Genomic DNA, 25985 nt, shown 5'->3' with positions numbered 1-25985 from the left:
GCTTAACTTCTGTAGTAGGGAAAATGCTTGAATCTATCATCAAGGAAGAAATAGCGAGACACCTGGATATAAATTGTCCCATTAGTACGATGCAGCATGGGTTCACGAGGGAAGGTCATGTTTGACTAATTTGGTGGAATTCTTTGAGAACATTACATGTACAGTGGACAATGGGGAACCTGTTGATGTGGTGTATCTGGATTTCCAGAAGGCATTTGACAAAGATTGCTACATAAGACAAAGGTGCACGGTGTTACGGGTAATGTATTAGCATGGATAGAGGATTGGTTAACTAACAGAAAACAAAGAGTGGGGGTAAATGGGTGTTTTTCTGGTTGGCGATTAGTGACTAGTGGTGTGCCTCAGGGATCAGTGTTGGAACCGCAATTGTTTATGATTTACATATATGATTTGGAGTTGGGGATCAAGTGTAGTGTGTCAAAATTCACAGATGACACTAAGATGGGTGGAAGAGCAAAGTGTGCAGAGGATGCTGAAAGTCTGCAAAGGGATATAGATAGTCTAAGCGAGTGGGCGAGGATCTGGCAGATCGAGTACAATGTTGGTAAATGAGAGGTCATCCATTTTGGTAGGAATAACAGCAAAATGGACTATTATTTAAATGGTAAAAAATTGCAGCATGCTGCTGTGCAGAGGGACCTGGGTGTCCTTGTGCAAGAATCTCAAGGAGTTGGTTTGCAGATAATTAAGAAGGCAAATGGAATTTTTTCTTTCATTGCTAGAGAGATGGAGTTTAAAAAGAGCGAGGTTATGTTGCAGCTGTATAAAGTGCTGGTGAGGCCACACCTGGAGTACTGTTTACAATTTTGGTCTCCTTACTTGAGAAAGGATATACTGGCATGGGAGGGGGTGCAGAGGAGATTCATTAGGTTGATTCCAGAGTTGGCTTATGAGGAGTGACTGAGCAGACTGGGGCTATACTCATTGGAATTCAGAAGAATGAGGGGAGATCTTATAGAAACATATAAGATTATGAAAGGAATAGATAAGATAGAAGCAAAGAAGTTGTTTCCACTGGCAGGTGAAACTAGAACTAGAAGGTAACCTCAAAATAAAGGGAAGCAGATTTAGGACTGAGTTGAGGAGGAACTTCTTCACTCAAAGGGTTCTGAATCTGTGGAATTCCCTGCCCAGTGAAGCAGTTGAGGCTACCTCATTGAATGTTTTTAAGACAAGGATAGATCCATTTTTGAACAGTAAAGGAATTAAGGGTTATGGTGAGCGGGCGGGTAAGTGGAGCTGAGTCCACGAAAAGATCAGCCATGATCTTATTGAATGGCGGAGCAGGCTCGAGGGGCCAGAAGGCCTACTCCTTCTCCTAGTTCTTATGTCCTTATGTAACATGCTCAAGCAGGAAGCATTCCTTCAACTTCTGAAAGAAGCTACAGGAATAGAAGGAAGGCTCTGGAAATTGAACAACCATGTCCATAGGTTGAATGAAGCCTCTTGGGTGTGGTACTTTTCAGTCAAGGCAGTTCTGTTAAAGTTAAGGGCCGGAATCTTTACGTCTGTTCATGCCGGCGGGATTTTCTGATCCCGATGCAGTGAACAGAGATTTGGGTGGGCGCCAAGTTCTCCGTCCCTGCTGCAGCGACAGCGGGGTGTGATTGGCCGTTAAGATCATGCTCAAGGTGTTCATAACTGAAGGTGGACCCAGCACTGTAATGGAAAACTCTCGGGCATCTTTATGATGCATGCAAATGACGTTTCTTTACAGGGGAGCACTACTGACGCAAGAGAATGTCATTAATCAAATTAGGAATGGAATTTAAAATTGGCAGTTCAAGCTTCTGGGACTTTCAAATATGTGGGTTTGGAAATTAAACAGGTTGAGTGAGATGTAATTTTACATCAGCAGTCACAATGTCTGTCCCATCACAAATTAATCATACCAGATCTGGACAGAAGATGCGGCTGCTGCCAAGGATGAGATGGAACAGCTGAGGAGTCTCACCAGGCAACCCATTTGGTATGCCGCACAGACAAGAGCAGATGCAAGTTTTCATGTGCTGGAACTTAGTTTTGTCATGACAAAATCTGAAGGTGGAGGACATCTTGAGAACGAATAAAACTTTTAAAAGCATTTAAAAATAGATAAGTGTATGCAACGATTCCCAGCTTCGAGTGATCCCAACAACACAAAATTAATCATTTTTAGTGATGCCTCACATGCAAACCTTGGCAATGGATTTTCCAGTGCTGGAGGATTTGCAATATTTCTTGTGGGAGAGAATGGGAGAAGTTGCCCCCTTGTCATGGAAGGTAAAGAAAATGAGAGTGGTGAAAAGCACATTAATCACTGAAACTCTTGTTCTCGTTGATGCCATTGGCAATGGCGTTCTATTTGTCCAAGATCTTGGAGGAAATGTTGTATAAAAGAAGAGATTAACAGAACGATACCTGTATGATGTTATACAGATAACCAATCGTTGTGAGATAATGTGCATTCTACAAGATGCATGAATCAAAAAAGGCTTAGGATAGACATAGCCACTTTAAAGCAGATATCGGAGTGGAGAAAATACTCTAAGTTAAGGTGGGTAAATATTAATCATCAACTATCGGATTGTTTGACTAAGAGGAATGCCTCTACAGAAAAGCTGTTGAAGGTTCTAGGAAAAGGAAGTCTCACTATGTAACAATGTGGAATCTGAAAATATGTTTAATCCCCATTTTTATATCTAGGTACCTTTGTCTAAATGTAACTTTTTCCCCTCTTATTAAGAAAAGGAAATGCAGGTCCCTTTAAGAGTGAACCAGAACCAGCTTCAGAGTGAGTTGACAGTGATTGTTTCTCATTGACGTCTGTACTTAAGAGTTGGGTGTCCCCCACTAGGAGAGTTCCTTCTGGACAACGTGAGCATGCAGAAGGGGAGAGGGGTATTTGTGCTGAATGCTAGGGGAGAGGGGTATTTGTACTGAATGCTAGTTGAATAATAATAATAAAACAGTTGTGAATCACGGAATGTCTTCTGTTGTCTGAAATGGAAAATGGGTATCCACCCGTGAGACACTATGTTATTTTTAATAATGAACTGCGTATTGTTATTACATTATACATTGAAGTTTGTCATAGCCAATAATCCTTCAGCAATGCTGACATCACACATCAATTGTCTTTGTTCTCAGGAAAGGGTCTCCTTCTGAAATGGCAATATGTACGTGCTGTGGCAGCTTTACTTTGAAGTGTATAATATGATCTGAAAACCTTTGTGAGTTTGCACCGTAATTGCTCTGATCATCCACTATTCTCCATTTAAAAATGTAGGGGCTTCCCAATTATACTGGATGATCTCCTTCTAGCGGACGATCTCAATTGGTGAATAATTGAGTTGTGGCCCCTGGTCCATAAAAGATACACTGCATTCCTGACAGACATGAGCTGGCAACACAGCTGTGAAAAGAATTTCAACAAAAGCAGCCACCTGACTGACCTCAAATGATTTTGTGCACTGTGCTTTATGCTGAGTAGATTCTATATAACTCAGCAAAAAAAAAGCTTGACCTGAACTATTCCAAACCCCCGACCAGACCTGACTGGTGCACACAGAAGATTAATCACAGATCATTTAAAACCTGACCCAAAGTTGTAACCAGCTGTTGCAAGTTGCATTACAATAAAACACCCACTCCTGTCCGTCTAGTTCATAGGCAATTGCGAGTGCGGATGTTGTGAGCGCAGGCAGTTGGGACTCCGTTGTAATTATTTTTTGACGGTATTAAACTGTGTAGCATTTGTGACTCACTTCCCTCAAAGAATTATTTTAATACTTCTGGGAGATTGTTTTATGGACCTTTGAAATATACTGGGGAACTGTGAAGCAATTTAAAAACAACACATAAATCAAATGCAGCTATTTTTATACCAGCCCTATAACTTGTTGCAGGAACAGCATCCATTCACAGTCCAGTTCTTCATTCAGGGCCTGGAATTAATTGTACAATATAAACGGAATATATTCTATCCATATATTTGGTTAATCTTTTTTACTGATGGAATAATTTAATATTTTGCCCAGAATACAGATTGCCTTCTGCATGTCATCACAAAGGACTTCTGTTGCTGTAACAATGTACCGAACCAGTTTTAAAAATTATGGTTCTTTTCATTTAGTCTGTACAGTTTCCAATTCCAATTCTCTTCCCGCACTAGTAGGGGAAGCAATGATCTCGTGCTATTATCAAACACTAGTCTATTAATCCATAAACTTTGTTAATATTCGAGGGACCCAGGTTTGAATCCCGCCATGGCAGATGGTGGAATTTGAATTCAATAAAAAAAATCTGGAATTAATGAAACCATTGCTGATGGTTCACTAATGTCCTTTAGGGAAGGAAATCTGCCGTCATTTCCCGGCTTGGCTTGCTGTGCTCTGGAGTCACATGTAATGTGGTTGACTCTCAACTACCCTCCAAGGGCAATTACTGATGGGCAATAAATGCGAGCCAGCCAGCCACATCCATGTCCCATGAATTAATTTTTTAAAAACCTAGATAGCAATTCTCAGAACAGGTCATTAGTTGGCAAGACCTTATAGCTTGAAGGGCGTCACTCCACATCAAACATGACTGACCAGGAGACTCTCCTACGCTTACCACCAACCATTGGTGTGTTTGGAAGGATTTGCAGGTTGACACTCAGCCTGTTTGGCCACATTATGAATGCACCTTCCTTGGCCATCAATTTCTTGGATGGGACTCATAGTATTAACATTAACTAGGCAATTTTACACAGAGAATAGAAATGGAGAGTGTAAGAATGGAAATGTAACATCAGGGAGATCAGTTTGGAATTATGGATGAGCTACATCTTTGGGGGGAATGTAGGTGGCCAAATGTGCTTGAAATCATCAACACGGTTATGCAGGGTTTCATTGCAAAACCCAACAATTATCCAACAGATTCATCAGGTGAAATGAAGGAGCAGCGCTCCGAAAGCTCGTGATTCCAAATAAATCTGTTGGACTTTAACCTGTTTTTGTGAGACTTCTCACTCTCTCTGGATGACAGCATTCATGCTTCCATCACTGCCTCTTGAACAATGCCCCTGTTATTGACTCAGTCAGCAGCTCAAAGTTCTGTGGTCCATTCTGAAGGCCCAGAACTCTGGCCAGTTGGAAGGCCGCCTGCAGACTCTGTGAAAGTAGGACATATCTCTTTAACCTGTGCTTAACACTCTCTCCACTCACATTGCCTCTACCTTTAAGACTTGATAACCTGTAAAGACTCGCATTCCAACCATTATTTTGTAAATTGAGTTTGTGTCTTTATATGCCCTGTTTGTGAACAGAACTCCCACTCACCTGACGAAGGGGCAGCGCTCCGAAAGCTACTGGCTTTTGCTACCAAATAAACCTGTTGGACTTTAACCTGGTGTTGTGAGACTTCTTAAAGTAGCAATCTGCCATCAACCATGCTGCAGTCACTGGGATACTGCATTGCGTAGGGATGCTAGGCCAGGAACAGGCACCTAGAAGTCAGGCACGAAGGGTAGTTCAGTTTTTATGTGTTATTGGGTGGATTGTTGGATAAAATTGTTCTGCAAAGGTTTTGAATTGTGCAATTGTGTCTTCATAAGGGAGTCTCAGCAGGCCTCTTGGACAGCAGATGAATATGCTGTCTTGTTACTTAAATCAGAGGTACCTATATATCTGAACATTTACTGGCCTCTATGGATAACCTCAGCCAGTACAGGAATTGAACCAGTGCTATTGGCGTCACTCCATATCACAAATCAGCCATCCAACCAACTGAGCTAACTGACCCTCTAACAAATCTGGAACAAAGGGATCCTGCAACCCCCCTCTCCGTCTATCCTGCCTCCTGAGATGGCCTCCATATTGTTACAATTATGAGGTTTTATAAGAGTATGTTTTGGGACAGTGTCTTTAACTGGGGTAAAATGAAGGGGATCATGTGACGTATTTTGAAGGCCTGAGGAGGCTGTTAAAGATCAAACAAAAGCCCGTCTTATTTTGCTGGAAAGCTCTCCTACTTCTGCATCCACCCACAGTTCCCAACTTCACCTCCCGGTCATGTTATAGAGCACGAGGGATGGCAATTATGCCCCCCCCCCCTCCCCCACCCCATAACTTCAACAGACTTTAATATACAAGGCAGGAAACTCCTCTAACTTTGCTGTTGTGATGCAGGAATGCTCCCTTCCAAGGCCAGCAAGTCATTAAAACTCCTTTAAGATTACATCATATTACTTTCACAAAGTTTACATGAGCAATCATTAGTTAAAAACACCTCAGCTACATTGGATATCGGGCTCTCTGAATTGCACTTGTGAGTGGTGGCATGAGGAGTTGAGTGAGTGCAAGTTCAGCAGTGAGTGATGAGACACTGGACTGTACGCAGTTGAAGTTTGCTGAAATGCATCAATCAGTTTGAGAAGCTGTTTGATGTCCTTATCTGCCTATTGTCAAAGCTTCCAACGTATGCATGGCACGCTCACTGCGGCCCCTGTTCCAAGCTGTGATCTGCATGTTTGGAGTTTTGCAACAAATTGAAAAAAACTGGTGTTCAATTTATATCCCGGTTATTTCTACGTGCATGACTTAATCATGGAGTTAAACCATGTCTCTATGTCCTGTTAAGAAAAACTCTCTTGATACGTGAGACTCTAAGCGGTCACATATATTTCACCATAAATGTCTTGTTAGGTCATGTTTGTGAACTTGAAACTAAATGACCAGCTCTGAAGAGCAAACACTTGTGTTATTTCACTTGTAGTATAAAGAGAGTATTCAGTGCGCTACACACAGTATAAATATCCATTATGCTATTGTGGAATATCGTTTCACCCCATTCAGAAGAAAGATCTTCAGAACTCACTCATAACGTTATCATTCATGAATTATGTGGTTTCTAACTCATGAAATAGCTGGGTGGGAAGTCAATCTGTTAGTTCTATAGCAATGAGACAGCAGCAGAATGCAATTAGCTCTACCGTGCATCCTGAATTAGGATACAGCTTGTGGTAACATCCTGGGATCACTGTGAAGTTGTAATCCATCTTTGAAGTTTAAAAATACATGGGTGTCATTTGGTTATCGTTCATTTGGTGTATTTTTAAGAGTTGATCATTCAATTTAAAACTTACAAAAATAGCACAGTAATGATTAAAGGTCAAATAACAGTCTTTATTTCCAGAGTTTCAGTTGTCTAAAAGTTTATCTTTAGATTATATGTAAGTCTTATTTTGGACGTTGAGATGTGGCTTTGCCTATGTCCAGTTATACACTAAAGTCTCTCATTCCAGGATCTGCCTGTAACATTGATCAAGTTTAATATTCCGATTATAAAAATTGCGGTTTAAAACAGCAACCTATAGAAATTTCAATTGCAGGATTTGGTGTGGAAACCTCTGGCTACCTCAGGGTCAGATTCATTGGCCGGAATTCTCAGGTCGCTCATGCCCCACCATTGCTGCAAGCGAGGTCGGAGAATTTGGCGCTCAGCCAAATCACCGTTCACTGCAGCAGGACCAGAAAATTCCGCTGGTGTGAACAGCCAGATGATTCCCACACTTTGGGGTGGTACAGTGGCACAGTGGTTAGCACTGCTGCCTCACAGCGCTAAGTCCCCGGGTTCAATTCCAGCCTCGGATCACTGTCTGTGTGGAGTTTGTACATTCTCCTCGTGTGCGCATGGGTTTCCTCCGGGTGCGCATGGGTTTCCTCCGGGTGCTCCGGTTTCCTCCCACAGTCCAAAGATGTGCGGGTTAGGTGGATTGGTCATGCTAAATTGACCCTAGTGTCAGGGGATTAGCAGGGTAAATATGTGGGGTTACGGGAATAGGGCCTAGGTGTGATTGTGGTTGGTGCAGACTCGATGGGCCGAATGGCCTCCTTCTGCACTGTAGGGTTTCTATGATTCTTTATCTCTGTCATTCAGCTGTCATGTGCCAACAATCTGACATTATGAACCAAAATATATAATGACTTAAGTGAATGTATAATCTCATTATGATTTGATAGAAATGAATATGGAGAGGCCACAGCTTAGTGGGATTATCCCTAGACTATTAATCCAGAAACTCAACTAATGTTCTAGAGACCTAGGTTCGAATCCTGCCACAGCAAATGGTGGAATTTAAATTCAATAAAAATGATCAGGAATTAGGAATCTACTGATGACCATGAAACCATTGTCAATTGTTGGAAAAACCCATCTAGTTCACAAATGTCCTTTTAGGGAAGGAAATCTGCCACCTTTACTTGGCCTGGCCTATATGTGACTCCAGAGCCACAGCAATATGGTTGACTCTCAACTGCCCTCGGGCAACTAGGGATGGGCAACAAATGCTGGCCAACCAGCAACACCCACGTCCCACGAATGAATAAAAATATATATAAAGTAAAGAGATGGAGCAGGGGGATGGGATTGTGGCTCAAACTGGTTAAGGTTCCCCAAAAGAATATAAAATAACACTTTAAATTTGTACTTAAATTGAATCATAAATTCACGTCAAGTTTTTTGGCTTTTGCTGTAACATATATTTTACTCACCTATCATTATCTTTATGTGCGCTGTGCCTGAAGACAGGTCCTTGCATTATAATCTTCCCCATGTCTGTCATTTTCCAACAGCTTCCTTCAATTTTCAAGCCACATTCAGCATTGATATTCCTTCCACTTCCTGGATTCCCTTGAAATCTTTCCCCTGCAATGCCTCTTACTGGTCTGTTTCCTCTTAAGATCTGTCCTGCTTAGCTCTCATTACCTTTTCCGAATTACATTCAGCAAATTTCTTTGTTCGCTCCTCTCAGCACTTCATCAGTTGTTACTTTCTCTGTCAAACCAGGCCTTTCTCTTCTCTTCCAATCCCACATTTCGAAGCTTTTTAGCAAGTTGGTCTCCTCTTTTTGTAAGGTCCAAGCCTCAAAGTTCCATGAAAAACAACACTCCAAATCTAACTCATCGCTTCTGGTTACCAACTATATTTCAATATTAAGCACAGCCTTTCCCACTGCTATCCTTGTTCTTATTTATTTATTCATCTTCCATCTGCAGATATTATATTTCCTAAATACTTGAATTCTTGCCCCGTTCTAATTTTTCATTTTATGATTATTTCTTGTTAATTTTGAGACACTTTGATTTTGCCAATATTCACTCTTATTCTAAAGTTCCTAGCTGCTGTTACTAGTCATGGAATCATAGAATCCCCACAGTACAGAAGGAGGCCATTCGGCCCATCAATTCTGTACTGACCACAGTCCCACCCAGGCCCTATTCCCGTAGCCCCACACATTTACCCTGCTAACCCCCCCTGACTCTAGGGTCAATTCTAGCTTGGCCAATCAACTTAACCCGCACATATTTGGACTGTAGGAGGAAACTGGAGGAATCCTACGCAGAAACGGGAAGAAAGTACAAACTCCACATAGACAGTGACCAAGGCTGGAATTGAACCTTGGTCCCTGGCACTGTGAAGCAGCAGTGCTAACCACTGTGCCACCATCTGTCTACTAGTTCTTGTTACTCCTCTTCTGTGCCTGCTACAAGTACTTGTTATCTGCAAATCTAATTGGTCTTATCATTTGTGACCTCACCCCCGATATCTTAATGCCAGATTCTGTGTCTTTGATCCATCTTAGTATGCCAATTGCTTCGCTCATCCATTTCCCTCCCTGGAATTCAGAACGGAAGAGCATAAGAATTGGAGCAGGATTAAGTATTCCACCCTTTGAACCTGCTTTGCCATTCAAGAAGATTGTGGTTGACCTGATTGTGGCCTTAATTCCAATTTTATGCCTGCACCCCCATCAACCATTGCCAATCAAAATAATTGTCAATTAAGATTCATTATGTATGCTTGGCTGAGAGCCCAGACTCCCATGTAATGACCACCTTTGTTGATACCGGTGCAGAGAAGGGAAAACTTTGCTTAATTGGCAACTTTATGATGTTGTAAAAAGCAATTTTTCTTTGACCAATGGCTCAAGTATTTATTTGCAGAGGATAAAGCGGAATCAAGTACTTGTAGCTTCTGTTTTTGGTTGATATAGGGTTGTAGCAACAGTAGTTATTTTTAAAGGAAATTATGAATGGGTTTTTAAGCAATTCTGCACATGCCATTGTTACTAGTTGTCCATTCGTTCTTTACTGAGTATAATGAGTGTTTGGGCAGCAAATGCCATGAATGGAGAGGGAAGATATGAACAGTTATGGAGTTGGTTGGAAATTCATGGGTTGGCATGGAGGGAGATTGTTGAATGGGTGGGACATTGAGGGGGTGTGAGTGGTGAGGGCTTGAATATCTAAAATATAAGCAAACAACTGGACTGCCTCTGATCTGCTTCTGGGGGCCGATGGGCCTGACTTTATCCTACCCTAACTCGGCAGAGTGAAAAGTGGGTCTGAATGGAGCCCTTTCTATCAAGGTATGCCTGCTGGGTTAGGGGGTTTCCTGATTCAAGCTACACACTTTGGCAGCAAAATCCAGGTGATTCATATACAAGGGCACCCGGGTCCCTTCGTATTGCAGCATTCTGCACTGGTCATCCCCAGTGTAGATCCGTGCCTCCCCACCTATGGTCTTTGTTTCAATTATTACCACAACCCTCAATGCATGGCCATTCAGACTAATTGTACAAACATCAAAACATTGACATGCCTTTGGCTTCTGTCTTGGGTTGATCATTATTTTCTACATGAAGTCCTCTGGCCATGCTCTTGATAAATAAATATCTTTGCACACACAGTTTAGAGAGCATTGTTACATTCCTTCTACGTTTTTAATCAGCTCTATAGTTCTTTCATCTATTCCAGCTGCTTTTTCATTTTTTATATCTCATTTATCACTGCTCTTCTTTCAGCCTTTAGCATTTCTGGTTCAATGAAATTGATGTCAACATGTCAACACCGTTCCTCTAGCTCAATCATTTCAGTTTTTCATTTTTCCCACATACTTCTTCAATATGTTCCTTCCATCTGTTCCTTATTTCATCAGGATTTGTTAATAAAAAACTCTCTATTGCTGTTCAATTTATTCATTTATGCTGAGTGTCACTAATCTCCTTTGCTTTTATATACATAAGGGCCAACTTTCTGAGCTGATCCAATTCTTAACATACATCACATCTAATCTCTTAACCATCGTTCTTTTGCTTTTACTGTTTCTTTTTGTAACTTGTTAACTAAGGGTCTGTACTTCAGCTTTCCTCCTTGCCTGTCTTTCCGAGCTAGTGCTCTGTTAACTTTCTTTACAATTCTTCATTTAGCCTCTGCAGATTTCACCATTTTCTGCGCACTCCTCCTTGGGTGACCTCTGCAATTGTCTAATAGATTTGAGGTTCTCTCAACTTGCTTGGATGAGAGGGTGGATGAGCTACCTGATCGTGACACCATGGTCCAGGAAGCCATTCAAGCAGGAGGAGAAAAAGGAATGAAGTGATGAAGGAGATAGTATGGTGAGGGAGATTGACACTATTCTCTACAGCAAAGAGCAGGAGTCCAGATGGCTGTGTTGCCTACCCAGTGCTAGGATATCTGCTCAGGGCTGAAGAGGAACTTGTAGTGGGAGGGGGAGAATCCAGTGGTGGTGGTCCACATAGGTGTCAATGACATAGATAGAACTAGAAAAGAGGTTCTGCATAGAGAGTATGAGGAACTAGGCACTAAATTGAAAAGCATAACCTCAATGGTTATAATCTCTGGATTATTACCTGGGACACATACAATTGGCATAGGGTACATAAAATTAGAGGGATGATCAAAGACTGGTATTGGAGAAGTGGATTCCAACACCCCTCCTTTTGTGGGGCACTAGCGTCAGTATTGTGAAGCATGGGGGCTGCACCATTGAAACAGTCTATGCCTGAACTATGCTGTGACCAGTCTTCTTGCGATCCACATAGCTAGGGATCGTCCTTACAGAACAAAGATGAGGAGAATTTTTTCCTCCCAGAGGTTTGTGGGACTTTGGAACTCTTTACCTCAGAAGGCGGTGGAAGTGGGATCTTTGAATATTTGCAAGGTGGAGATAAGTAGATTCTTGATGGGAAAGGGAATCAAAAGTTATTGGAGGTTGATGGGGAATGTGGAACTCACCCCAAACAGAATAGCCAAGATCTTATTGAATGGTGGAGAAGGCTCAGTAGGCCGAATGGCCTACTTCCGCTCCTGTTTCTATGTTCCTAAAAACATCAGGACTCTGCAATAAAAACTTGTGAAGTGGCCACAACATACGTAAACTGAAATTTTCCAATCACCAGCAATAACGGAGTTGCATTTTTCTCGGAAAACCTCCAATTTTATAGTCTCATTATCTTTAGTACCTGTTAATATGACTGGCTTTAGTAACACTGCTAAATGGTAGTTCACTCTGTAATTTGTGCAATATTTCTGTTACGCGTACAGTGGACAGTAGAGTGGCACTGTGGTTAGCATTGCTGCCTCACAGCGCCAGGGACCCTGATTCGAATCCTGGCTCAGGTCAGCTTCTGTGCGGAGTCTGCACATTCTCCCCAAGTCTGCGTGGGTTTCCTCCGGGCGCTCTGAGTTTCCTCCCACAGTCTGAAAGACGTGCTGGTTGGGTGCATTGGCCATGCTAAATTCTCTCTGTGTACCCGAACAGGCACCGTAGTGTGGCGACTAGGAGATTTTCACAGTAACTTCATTGCAGTGTTAATGTAAGCTTACTTTTGATTCTAATAAAGAATAAATAAATTTCGAACAGTATTTTTTAAACTCTTTTTTTTTGTGGACAACCTTGTTATGATTCAGGCCAACCTTTGAAGATTTGTTTTAGATTACAGTGCGTAGGAAAGCAAAATAATATTCCTGGTCAGCAGGCAGCGAGTATCTCCTTTCAAAGTTTCAGATTTTGTAGGACAAAGAAAGGCCATAAATGTCTCCTTTGTTGACCAGCTTATGTTGCGCTGGAAATTTGCCATACTTATGCTGATGAATTTGCTAAACTGAATACAAATGTACTTGTGAGCAGAAAGTTAACAAATTGCTGTTGATGATCAAGTAGTTTGCCTCAATATAAAAACAATACTGTTTCTAATTCAGGATAGCTGCAGTAATGTTGGATGCGCCTGATAAAATGGTTCCAAAAGAAACACAATTTATGCATTGTCTTCCAGTTCTTCAACCGCTGGTTCTTCCACCCTTGTGCTTCGACCGTTACATAGAACTGAAAACTACCAGCAACAGGATAAAGGTGGAAAGCTCAATCTCTCCTCTGAAGCTTGAAGATCCAGACAATGAAAGTGGGGTGAAACAGTAAGATAAACGCAAAGAATAGCAACAATATTTTGGCCTTGTAAATAATGCTTCTTTGAGGCATGATCCTTTTCATGTACTTTTATTCAGAACATAATGAATGTTCTAACCTTTAAAGGTTCCACCATTTGTGAAATGGGGGGCCAGGCAAACAGCAGCTTCTGTGAGCAATAATTTTGAAGCAAAAACTGAAGATGCTTTAAATTCTCAGCAAATCAGACAGTATCTGTGGAGAGTGAAACAATGTTAACATTTTAGGTAATGAACTTTCATCAGAACTGATAAAGAGCACCATTTGATCCCAGGAGGTGGGCCTTAATGCAAGAAATAGTTACACAACTTCTTCCAATAAGGAAAGGTCCTCGATCCGCATGATCCCTTGTATTGCTAAATTGAAATAGCTCTGATGATCCCCCTGGTGCAAAAAAGTTGCAATTCTTTTTATTCATTTGTGGGACGTGGGCATCACTGGCTTGCCAGCATTTATTTCCCATCTGCAGTTGCCCTTGAGAAGGTGGTGGTGAGCTGCCTTCTTGAAACGCTGTTATAACTGAATGGCTTAATAGGCCATTTCAGAGGGCAGTTGAGAGTCAACCACATTGCTATAGCTCTGAAGTCACATGTAGGCCAGACCAGGTAAGGACGGCAGATTTCCTTCCCTAAAGGACATTAGTGAACCAGATGGGCTCTTCAGCCTCCCCTTAAATGTATCCAAACTATTCATTCCAGCTGCTCCCTGCAGGAGAGAGTTCCACATTCACACCCTTTCTTCTGAAATCACTATTTAGTTTCTTAGTGCAACGTAGGTTTACCAGAATGATATTTGGACTCCACAGGTTAAATTGAAGAGGTTATTACTCAAACTAGGATTGTTTTCCCTGGACTTTATGAAGATAAGAGTGATTTGATCAACATTTTCAAGATATTAAAGGGAAGAAAAAGTGTAGAAAGAGAAAAAGTATTTCCAATGGCTGGAGAGTCTAGGACAACAGGACACTGCCCAAAAATAAATCCCAGTTCTTTCTGGAATGAAATTAGGAAACACTCCTGTACACAAAGCAATGTACAAGTTTGGAGCTCTCTTCCACAAATGACAATGTGGTAGATCAATTGCAAAATATAGACTGATAGGTTTTTGTGAACAGAAGTTATTAAGGATACAGGGCAAAAGTCAGCATATGAGTTTGGTCACACATGGAGTTGGGCCTTCGTCACATAATGAATGGTCAATTAGATTTGAGCGACTAAAGGGTCTTCTCCTATTTTAGATCCTATCTCACGCTTAACCCTGCTGAAAATAATTTGTCAATTACATACCCATTCTTCACGTTTTCCAATGCATTATTGCAAAGTGTGGCAGTCCTCCTCGGAGTGGCTAACCACCCCAAATGGAGGGGCATCTGCAAATTTACAACTTGTATTTATGATTCTAAACAATTAATATAAATTGTGAACAACAATACAATGGTCACAGTACTGATCTTTTTGGGACCCTACTTTCCACCTTCTGCCACTGTGGTTGGTACCTTTTTACTCCTGCTCTTTGCTTTCTGTTTTGTAGCCAGCGAGTTATCTGTTCCACTACCAGTCCCCAGATTCTGCATGTTGTGACTTTCATCATTACTCTAATAGGTTGTAACTTATTGAAGGCCTTTTGGAAATCTAGATTCATTCCATCTCTGCTCCTTCAATGAAATAGGTCTTGCAATACTTTCCCTTTTGAAATTCATTTTGACTATACGTTATTATATTTTTGGTGAAGGGTGATCCAGTCTCTGTTCTCTCTCCGCAGATGCTGTCAGACCAGCTGAGGTTTTCTGTTTTTGTGTTGATTATATTTTTGGTTTCTAGATTTCTTTTCTATTTTCTCCTTTAGTAGAGATTCCATTATTTTTCCTACTACTAATGTTAAGCTGAGTGGCTAATTGTTCCCTGGACAAGTTCTATGTCTGTTCTTTGACACGTGTATAATGTTAGAAATACAATGCATTTTTTCTAATTAATTATTAACTATGTATAATAGCATCACTGCTATCGCTTTCTAAGATGCGTTGAAAATATGAACCGTTAACTTCAACTGGTGTGAAAATTAGAAGATGTCATTTTGATTGCGATATATTTTTGCAGCATAATTAAGGAAACTTTATGCAGAACCTTACTGTCCGTTACCTGATCAGGCCATGGTTTATGGAAGACACTTGTGCCAACATTTTCCAATGCCCAATGTTGCAAATCCTACTTTACGTGTAGAGATTGTCAAAATAATCTTAAGAATATAAGAGCATAAGAAATAGGAGCAGGAGTAGGCCATCTAGCCCCTCGAGCCTGCCCCGCCATTCAACAAGATCATGGCTGATCTGAAGCGAATCAGTTCCACTTACCCGCCTGTTCCCCACATCCCTTAATTCCCTTATTGATCAGAAATCTATCTACCTGTGATTTAAACATATTCAACGAGGAAGCCTCCACCACTTCAATGGGCAGAGAATTCCAGAAATTCACTACCCTCTGAGAGAAGAAGTTCCCCCTCAACTCTGTTCTGAACCGGCCCCCACTTATTTTGAGGCTGTGCCCTCTAGTTCTGGTTTCCCTTCTAAGTGGAAAGAATCTCTCTACCTCTACCCTATCCAATCTCTTCATTATCTTGTATGTCTCTATAAGATCACCCCTCAGCCTTCTAAACTCCAACAAGTACAGACCCAATCTGCTCAGTCTCTCCTCATAAGCTACACCCCTCATCTCCGGTATCAACCTGGTGAACCTTCTCTGCACTCCCTCCAAGGCCAATATATCCTTTCGCAAATAAGGGGACCAAAACTGCATACAGTACTCCAGTTGCGGCCTCACCAGTGCCTTGTACAGTTGCAGCAAGACCTCCCTGCTTTTATATTCTATCCCCCTCGCGATAAAGGCCAACATTCCATTCGCCTTCTTGATCACCTGCTGCACCTGCAGACTGAGTTTTTGCGATTCGTGCACAAGGACCCCCAGGTCCCTCTGCACAGTCGCACGATGTAATTTTTCTCCATTTAAATAATATTCCAATTTACTTGCCAGCAAAGAATCATTTTAATTTACTTGCCAGCAAAGAATCATTTCCTATGGACATTCAGTCTTTGGTTTGAGGGCTGAAGGGTCTGTTCCTGTGCTGTAATTTTCTTTGTTCTCTGTCCTTTGTTCTGTGCAATTTCTTTTCTTTAAAAACTCTGTTGAGAATTGAAGATGAGTTTTATTTTTAGCACCGATTAATATTGATGTCTATTTCTAGTTTCAACTTTTTAAAAACTGGTTAATGCTAGACCTGTTTTAACACGGTTTGTTCTTTCCTAGAGTCTCTACCTTTTCGGAAAGATCACAGACTGTTCCAATAGAAGGCCTCTCTGCAATTCTCAAAGTGTATGTTTTAGTGACATCACTGTCTCCACTACGAGCATTCATTCATTCAACAGGGCTTGTCCAAAGTGAACCCAACAAGAAATTCTTTGTTACTAAGGTATGAATGTTTATAGTTTGACTGCAAATGGAATTGTGGCTACATTAGGGATCTTTCAGCCTGGCTAAACTCATAGAATAACATGCTCCAAAAATGTATTTAACAATTTGATTGCAGTGGCAAATTCTCCAGTGTCTGCTAGACTGTAAACGATTATAGAGCACTTTTGTAATTGCTGCGATTGGTATAATTGTTTTCCTTTAAATTTATGCCGAGTTAATTTGGATGTTGTAGTGATCCTTGCTCAGGGCTGTACTCTGTGATGTTTGAGCTTTCTCAAGTATCGACTAGCCTGGTGGCCTGCTAAAGAAAAATAATCGTCCAAACATAAACTTTGTCACTTATTGGTTACTCCTGATTCCAAAACATTGTTTTTTTTTTCAAAAATGTTTTACTATATTCCCAAAGCCACAAAACCAATGCTCAGAATGGACCGGGCAAACCCATTTCTACTCCCCGCCTGCCCCCCAAAAACCAAACCCAAAATCTAATTAAATCCAATTCAAGATCCCCCACAATGGAGACAAACGAGATCCAAGCCAACAAGACAAAGCACCACACCCCATCCTGGGCGGCATGGTGACACATTGGTTAGCACTGCTGCCTCACAGCGCCAGGGACCCGGGTTCGATTCCCGGCTTGGGTCACTGTCTGTGTGAAGCCTGCACATTCTCCCTGTGTCTGCGTGGGTTTCCTCCGGGTGCTCCGGTTTCCTCCTTCAGTCCTAAGATGTGCAGGTTAAGTGGATTGGCCATACTAAATTGACCCCTAGTGCCAGAGGGATTAGAGGGTGAATACATTGGAGATAGGGCATGGGTGGGATTTGTGGTCAGTGCAGAGTCGATGGGCCAAATGGCCTCCTTCTGCACTGTGGGGATTCTATGATCCAACGCTTGATCCCAGCCACAAGGCTGAGAAGCTTGCTATCGCTCACCTTGTTACATGAAAAGAGCTTAAAGCTAATGGTGAAATTTTGCTATCAAAATCTGATACTTTAGCTTCACTTCTTACCCTTTTTATCAGATTCACTGTTGTTGATAAGTTTGAGTTGCAAAGTGAAACTCTCATGGCAATTATGCCACTTACAAAGAGAGGGAAGTATGAGATTATTCACTTCTGTTGCAAGAATAGAAATGAAGAATATTTTTTAAGAGGTGTGAAACCCGTAAATGTTGATCTTCAGAGAGACTTGGATGTGCTCTTACAAGGAACACGGAAGGTTAGCATGCAAATACAGCAATTAGGAAGACAAATGGCATGTTAACATTTATTGTAAGGGGATTTGATAGCAAGGATAAACAAGACCAAACCTCGTACTGTGTGCAGTTTCAACCTCCACATTTAAGGAAGGATATACTTGCAATGGAGGCAGTACAGTGAAGGTTCATTAAAGTTTATTAGTGTCACAAGTAGGCTTACATTAATACTGCAATGAAGTTACTGTGAAAATCGCCCAGTCGCCACACTCCGGCGCCTGTTCAGGTACACTGAGGGAGAATTTAGCATGGCCAGTGCACCTAACCAGCACGTCTTTCGGACTGTGGAAGGAAACGGGGGCACTGGGGGGAAACCCACGCAGACACTGGGAGAACATGCAGACTCTGCACAGACAGTGAGCCAAGCCGGGAATCGACCCAGACCCCTGGCGCTGTGAGGCAGCAGTGCTAACCACTGTGCCACCGTGCCAGTTCCTTGAATGCAAGGCTGAATAAATTGGGCCTTTACTCTCTGGAGTTTTGAAGAATGAGGGGGTAATCTCATGGAAATGTACAAGATTCTGACGGAGTTTGACAGGCTAGACACTGGTTGTTGGGAGCTTGATTCCCTGGCTGGGTTAATCTGGAACATGGGGGTGCAGTCTCAGGATAAGGAGCCAATCATTTTGGACTGCGCTGAGGAGAATTTTCTTCACTCAAAGGGTTGTGAATCTTCAGAATTCCCTACCCCAGAGGGTTGTGAATGTGCTGAGATTGAGCGGTTGGGGAAGTGGCGTTGAGGCAGGAGATCAGCCATGGACATATTGGATGACGATAATGCAAGAGATAGGAGCAAGAGTCAATCACATGGCCTGTTGAACTATATGGTCTACACCTGTGCCAACTTGTTATTTCTTCTATTCTTGTGACAGTTTGTGATGAAACAATTCAATAGATTTGTACTTGTTCTTGTATCAATCTGCACTGCAGCAACCTTGGCCCAAATCATTCAGTCACCGCAGTCCAGCCGTACAACTGAGATAAATATTGGGATTATATGGAAGTCCTGATGCACTGACTTTGAATCCCTACAGTGCAGAAGGAGGCCACATGGCCCATCGAGCCTGCGCCACACAACAATCTCACCCAGACAGTACCTCCATACTCCCCTTAAGTTAGCATGGCCAATCTGCCTAACCTGCACATCTTTAAACTCTGGGAGGAAACCAGAGCACCCGGAGGAAACTCATGCAGACAAGCGGAGAACATGCAAACTCCACAAAGACAGTCCCCCAAGGCCGGAAATTGAACCCGGGTCCTTGGCACTGTGAGGCAGCAGCGCTAACCACTGTGCCACCGTGCCGACCTACATGGAAATTGCACGGGAAATTTCAACTGTTGATGGACAATTCCCCTGGAACTCCCTATGACTGGGTGAGAGTCCAAAACTTTCTCCTGTTCCAATGTACTTACTTGGATAGCCAGCCAGGAAATGTTAGACAAATTAAATCCTAGTCTAACCTTGGTGACTGCAGAACCGAATCCTCAATCACTCACACTGACTCCCAACCACCCGACTACAGCCTGCCCCAGGAGCCACCTACCGCCTCACCCACTTACTCACCTCCACCATCTTACCGCCCTACCCACTCACTCATTCATCCACTCACCCACTCGCTCATCCATTCACTAACATTCAAACTAGAAGTCACACAGCCTTCCTTCCATAGAGCAATGTTACAGCACAGAAGGAGACCATTTGGCCCATCTTGTCCACACCAGCCTGTGGATACTCAGGTGCCCTTTCTAATCCATCTCTCTTATTATTTTTTAATAACTAATAAATGAAAATGTTGGAGGAAAATTGTGGTCGGGGGTGTGGTGGTGGGTGGAAGTTTCCTTGAAACCGTCACGAGGTTTCCTCCGGATTTCTGCCATCTGTGTGCCCAGGAGATTACTCTTTAATTCTTGGAAACTCCAAGATAACCTGGAGGGTTGGCAACCCTAATGGGGTAAGAAGTCTCACAACACCAGGTTAAAGTCCAACAGGTTTATTTGGTAGCAAATACCATAAGCTTTCGGAGCACTGCTCCTTCGTCAGATGGAGTGCACCCTAATGGGAGCAGATGAGTAGACTGAAGGCAAACTGGCACTGTGGCTGGAATTTTACTGCCTTGCCCGCTCGCAGAACGGCATTCTCCGTTGGCTTCCGGTGGGATCTCACGAGCCTCGGGCGGACGAGGCGGTAAAATTCCGGCATTTGAGCCTCCATTACAACCAGCTGTAGGTGCACACAGGGCCCGGGATCCTGTGAGTTCACTTTGGTCATGGGCAAGAAAATCTCACTGCGGAACAGGGAGAGGCTCCCGTAGAAACCACAGAACTTAATTTCAAGATGAATTGTCATCTGTTGGAGGTAAATAGCAAATTTAAGCAATTTTATACAGTTATTTGTAAAACTCAAATCTTTAAACAATTTACAATAGGAATCTATCACAGCAGTGACTGAGCTGAGATGGTTAGTGCTTCACAGTGACACCAAGTGGCCAGAGCATGGAACTGCAGACAGACAAGTTGAGCTTTTTCAGTCGGAACAAATTGATATGACCATAAAATTGGTTAATGTTAACTAATTGTCATAATAGTTAACATTGGAATGTGATAATACTGTGATATTGATGTATTTTATGTTTAAGGGGAGCTGTTCTAAGATTTAGTTTTTTTTAACAGGCAGTTGGTGTGTCTGGAAAAACATACAGCTCAGATGCGGGGAAGGAAGGATAATTATTCATTCTAGCCATGTAGTGTTTACTAAGAAAAAGCTAATGAACTGTTGTTTATAAATGGAGATTTCTCCTGGGGCTTTTTGCTTAAAGCTTTTTTTAAAATTAAAGAAGTGGGAGGAGCTAGGTTTCTAGCAGAGAAACCGCTTTCTGTTTTCAGTTTAGAGTTCAGTTGCTGACTGGAGCTGTTTAAAGACAGAAGTCTGCTCTCTCTCTCTCTCTCCACAATATCTCCCTGGACTCTCCGAGGCTGTTAACCCAAATTAGGCCAAGTATAGAAACATAGAAAATAAGAGCAGGAGGAGGCTATTGGAGCCTGCTCCGCCATTCATTATGATCATGGCTTATCATCCAACATCAATAGTCTGATCCCACCTTCTCCCCCATATCCTTTGACCTCCCCCCCTCCTTTGCCCCAAGTGTGATATCTAACTCCTTATTGAAAAGATTTTCCCATCCCGCCCACCACAGGAATCAGAGCAGGTGGGACAGGACCATACAAAGATCCATTGATCTCAGGTGGGATTTTCCGGTCTTGGGGCGAGCGCAGCCAGAAAATCCCACACTCAATGTTTTGACCATCTGTGATTGCAAACAATATTTGAAGTGGGGTTTAAGTCTATAGGAAGAATAGTTGCTTGTTTGGAACTGAAATAGTGATACGTTAGAAATTTGGGTTTCTTTTCATGATTGCTCAAGGGTTAAGAGTTAATTGATATGACCATAAAATTGGTTAATGTTAACTAATTGTCGGATTATTTTGAAACATTGCTAAGCATGCGTGTGTATATAATAAAGTACATGTATAAAATATGAGTTGTATAATAAAGCATAAAATATTTAACAGCTTCGGGCATATTTTGAAAAATACTTTGGAGCAGCTACTTCAGCACAGGCCTTTGAGAACATGAAGGAGTTAATTACGCAACTTTTACTCATAGCTGAAGTAAAGATTGAATCTTCCAGCAGAAGTCAAGGAGCATCAGAAAGGTGAGTAGCCCAAGAGCTGAAAGCATCGACTAGAGTTTATCATCTGAATTGCAGTGATTGTAGGATTGAAGTTTAAAAACAATCCCCGCATTAATTCTTTGAGTGCCACACAACGAGAATGGAAAGCATTTAAATATTTCTCATAAATCTGCAAAATTGCTCTTCTGCGATGGCTAATGTTGATGGTATATGTGCTGACAAAGATTACTGAATCCAGCTACTTCCCTTCCCGCCCGCTAAGTACAGTGCTTGAAATTGTGTTAAAGCCTGTCGATGGATGTGTCTTTATCAGATTACCAGTGTAAATCTGCTTGTAATGCTACACTCAGGAAACCTGGAATATTGCTGTCTTCATACGTTGCACATATAGTGCCCTAATCTCCGCAATTTGAAATGGGCATTAAAGGCTAGCCGAGCTCTTGTGTTGGGAATCAAAACCTTCAGCAGCATTTTTAATTTATTAGCCGCGGGAATTTTGTGCCGTGATCGCCTCTGATACTTGATTTAATGAAGGAAGGTGAAAAGGAGTAAAAAGGACTTTCAGTAATGACAGATGGTAACAGATTCAGACAACATTGTGCTCATATTAAGCGGAGAGAGTTGCTTCACCTGCTTTGAAGAAGACCCGTAGTCAATAATAAATGGCCGTCAAAGTGGCCGCAGCTCTCGATTGTTATGCCTTTTGAGTCCTCCCAGACAAACGCAGAGAACATCAGAGGTCTGGGCAAATGTGCCGCCCATAGATGTACTGAACAGGTGAAGGGGTCTCAACGCTTCACCATCCTTCCCACTGAAGAGTACCAAAAACAAGGGCAACAATGTTTCATTGCACTGATAGGTACCCGAACGTGCAGGAAGTGATTGATGGAATCCATACTGCCATCCAAGTCATTAGTCAAAATGCAATAGCCGAGGTGAACAGAAAAATGTTTCAGCAGGTTGAAGTGCAGCTGGTCAGTAAACATCATTCATGTCAGTGTCTGTACCCCGACTGCGGCCACAACGTTTGTGTGATTTGTGCTCCGAATGAGATATTTCTCTCATGCTCTGTGTCATAATTCAGCTCTTGCAGCCGACAGGCCAAAGTGTGAGGCCAGTCTATCAAATGAGAGGGAGAGAGAGTACAAACCACTGCTTCCCTGATGTGCTCCTATTTGCCCAAACTCTGAGAACGGGACGACAAAATGTTTCCATGAAATCACTAGCCCTGACCTGCTAATAAAATCGAGCAGAATTAGTCTCTCAGAGCCAGTCAAACAGTACTTACAGGAGCACTCGGCTAACGGTAATTCGATCATAAGATCTGTGAGCTATTTAGAGGAGCTTCTGGCTTTCACTTTTTTTTTTAACTGCTTGTTTTACTCTATATGCTTCAACATACGTAGTGGTGATGTAGTGATATTATCACTGGATTAGTAACCCAGAGACCCTGAATCCCACCATGGCACATGGCGAAATTTGAAGTTGATGAAAATCAGGGAATAAAAAGTCAACTAATGACCACAAAACCATTGTCAATTGTTGTAAAAAAAAATCTATCTGGTTCACTAATGTCCTTTAGGGAAAGAAATCTGCATGTGTCTCCAGCAATGTGGTTGACTCTGAAATGGCCTAGTAAGCCAGAGCAAATAAGGATGGGCAATAAATGCTGGCCCAGCCAGTGATGCCCACATCCCTTGAATGAATTAAAAAAAAAATTTGCCTGTGGTTCTTTTCAGTCTTACTTGAAGGGACGTCAGTTGTATCTCCCAGTTTGTGGTGCACATCAACATTCAGCGGGCAACTAATTTCTAATTTGCCAGAACTAACCAGTACATCACCTTTCCTACTGATCTCAACATAAAACACATAGGCATTCACTCAGGACATTGCAGTAAAAGCTGGCTTTCCTTGTGCCAAGGACATATTGACTGCGTGCATGTTATAAGAACTAGGAGCAGGAGTAGGCCATCTGGCCCCTCGAGCCTGCTCCGCCATTCAATAAGATCATGGCTGATCTTTTCTTGGACTCAACTCCACTTACTCGCCCGCTCACCATAACCCTTAATTCCTTTACTGTTCAAAAATCTATCTTTGCCTTAAAAACATTCAGTGAGGTAGCCTCAACTGCTTCACTGAGCAGGGAATTCCACAGATTCACAACCCTTTGTGTGAAGAAGTTCCTCCTCAACTCAGTCCTAAATATGCTCTCCCTTATTTTGAGGCCATGCCTCCTAGTTCTAGTTTGCCATTGGCAACAGAACACCAGCATTCGTGAAGAGAAAAGGTTACCACACTGTTAATATCCAGATGATATCTGATCACCGAAGCAGGACCAGGCAAGTCTGTGCAAGATAATCAGCAGCTGTCATGATGCGACGGTCAACCAGCCCCCCAGCCCTCTCCAGCCACACCTTCCCGACCTTTCCAGCATCACAGAAGGGTTACTGCTGTGGGGTAAGGAATACATGTGTGGTTTGTGACATCCCCATTACCCCTGATCAACACGGGTATAATGGGATAAGCATTGAGCAGGGGGTCTCGATGTGTTCTGGATAATGGGCACCGGAGCCTCCCACATTGTGGTGATGTGCTGTACGTTGCATGGTCTCAACACTCAGAAAGACCTGCGTTGGCAGGAGACGCAGCAACAGATGTTGTGTAGAAGATAACATGGGGAAGGTGAGACAACATCAGAAGGTGAGTCACCTTAATACCTTAGAGCAAACCATCTGAGCGCCGATTCCCTGCACTGCAAAAAAATATTCAGAGTCCTGTCACTACTTTAGTAGCTGCTTTATTCAGAACTGAGCTTCCGTCAAGGAACTGCTGCTGCTGGCCAAAAAAAGAGGTCCTGAGATAGTTTGAAATCCAATCTGAAGAAATCTGGTACTGACATCAATACACCAGCAGAGGGAGTGTGCTCACTTATTTTGGCTCCATGCCGGTGGTTCACTGCATAAGAGACCATCTAATTTCATCGTTCATTTTACAGTGAACTATTATTACTTAATATATTGTAAAGAATAGAAGAAAACTAGATTTTTGAGATTTCCCTTTTATAAAATGGTGATTCTGCTCAATCATGTTATGACGTTTCAAATGCTCTGTTACCACATCCTTAAGGTTCTAGTATTTTCCATGTTGTCAATGTTAGGTTCCCTGCAGTTACCTGATTTGTCTCTTCTTCCTTTCTTGAACAGGTCTCATATTTGCTTTCTTCTAAGTCACAGGGGCTGTCCTAGAATCTCAGGAAATCTGGCAGATCAAAATCAATGCATCGGCTACCTTTGCTGTCACTCCTTTAAAACCCTTAGGGTGTGGTGGACCTTCAGGTCCAGGAGATTTATTGGTTTTCATTGCCGCTAATTTCTTCAGTCCTATTTCTTTCATTACTTTAAATTCCACGCTCTCAATAGACCTTTAGTTCCGCATAATCCCTGATACTTCCTTATGTGTCTTCAGCTGTGAAAACACAAAGGGTGGAATTTTCCTGTCTCGTCTACTACGCGAATCATAACGGGCGGGGCACAGGTCCACTGACCTCAGGCAGGATTTTCTGGTCTTGGGACGAGCCCAAAATATTCGTTTGGAGTCTCTGCCACTTCTTTATTCCCCGTTAGACTTTCACCTGTCTCTGCTTTTAAAGGATTCACATTTACTTGGTTAATTTCTCCCTTTTTACATACTTATAAAAGCTCATACAATCTGTTTTTTCATACTTCTTGCAAATCCTACCCCCTCTTTATCAACTTCTTTGTCGTCTTTAGCAGGCTTTTAATGCCTTGCCTATATCCACGCTAACTGGTCTTCGTTGACAACATTCTTTTAATCATAAAACCTACAGTGCAGAAGGAGGCCATTCAGCCCATCGAGTCTGCACTGACACCAATCCCACCCAGGTCCTATCCCCCGTAATCCCATGTATTTACCCTGCTAATCCCCCTGACACTAAGGGTAAATCAATCTAACCTGCACATCTTTGGACTGTGGGAGGAATGCGGAGTACCCGGAGGAAACCCATGCAGATATGGGGAGAGTGTGCAAATTCCACCCAGCCAGTCACCAAAGTCAGGAATTGAACCCAGATCCCTGGCGCTGTTAGATAGCAGTGCTAACCACTGTGCCACCATGTTGTTAGATATTCTAACACTATCCTTGGGTTCTCTGGTCAGCCATAGTTGTACTGCTTTGAATCCTCAAGGAAATGTGCATTCGCTGAAAATTATGAACTATTTCTTTCAAAGTTTGCCATTTCTTTATCTACTGTTGTATATTTTAA

The 25985-nt window shown here is 42.3% G+C and overlaps 1 protein-coding gene across 3 annotated transcripts in view; it reads left to right on the top strand.

Annotated features, from left to right (window-relative positions):
• cped1 (cadherin-like and PC-esterase domain containing 1) overlaps positions 1-25985 on the top strand; it is a 248485-nt gene that overhangs the window by 70032 nt on the left and 152468 nt on the right. For all 3 annotated transcript variants that reach the window (XR_013498726.1, XR_013498727.1, XM_078219832.1), the window contains exons 5-7: positions 13124-13262; positions 16593-16755; positions 21582-21724. Coding sequence is in view for 1 of the 3 variants with exons in the window: in XM_078219832.1 (XP_078075958.1) it covers positions 13124-13262; positions 16593-16755; positions 21582-21724 (445 nt within the window). In the remaining 2 variants the exon portion in view is untranslated. The remainder of the gene's footprint in view (positions 1-13123; positions 13263-16592; positions 16756-21581; positions 21725-25985) is intronic.

Source organism: Mustelus asterias, chromosome 9, assembly GCF_964213995.1.
Source record: "Mustelus asterias chromosome 9, sMusAst1.hap1.1, whole genome shotgun sequence".
Taxonomy (NCBI): Eukaryota; Metazoa; Chordata; class Chondrichthyes; order Carcharhiniformes; family Triakidae; genus Mustelus; species Mustelus asterias.
The sequence above is the reverse complement of the archived record's forward strand: the minus strand, read 5'-3'. Positions and strand labels throughout refer to the sequence as shown.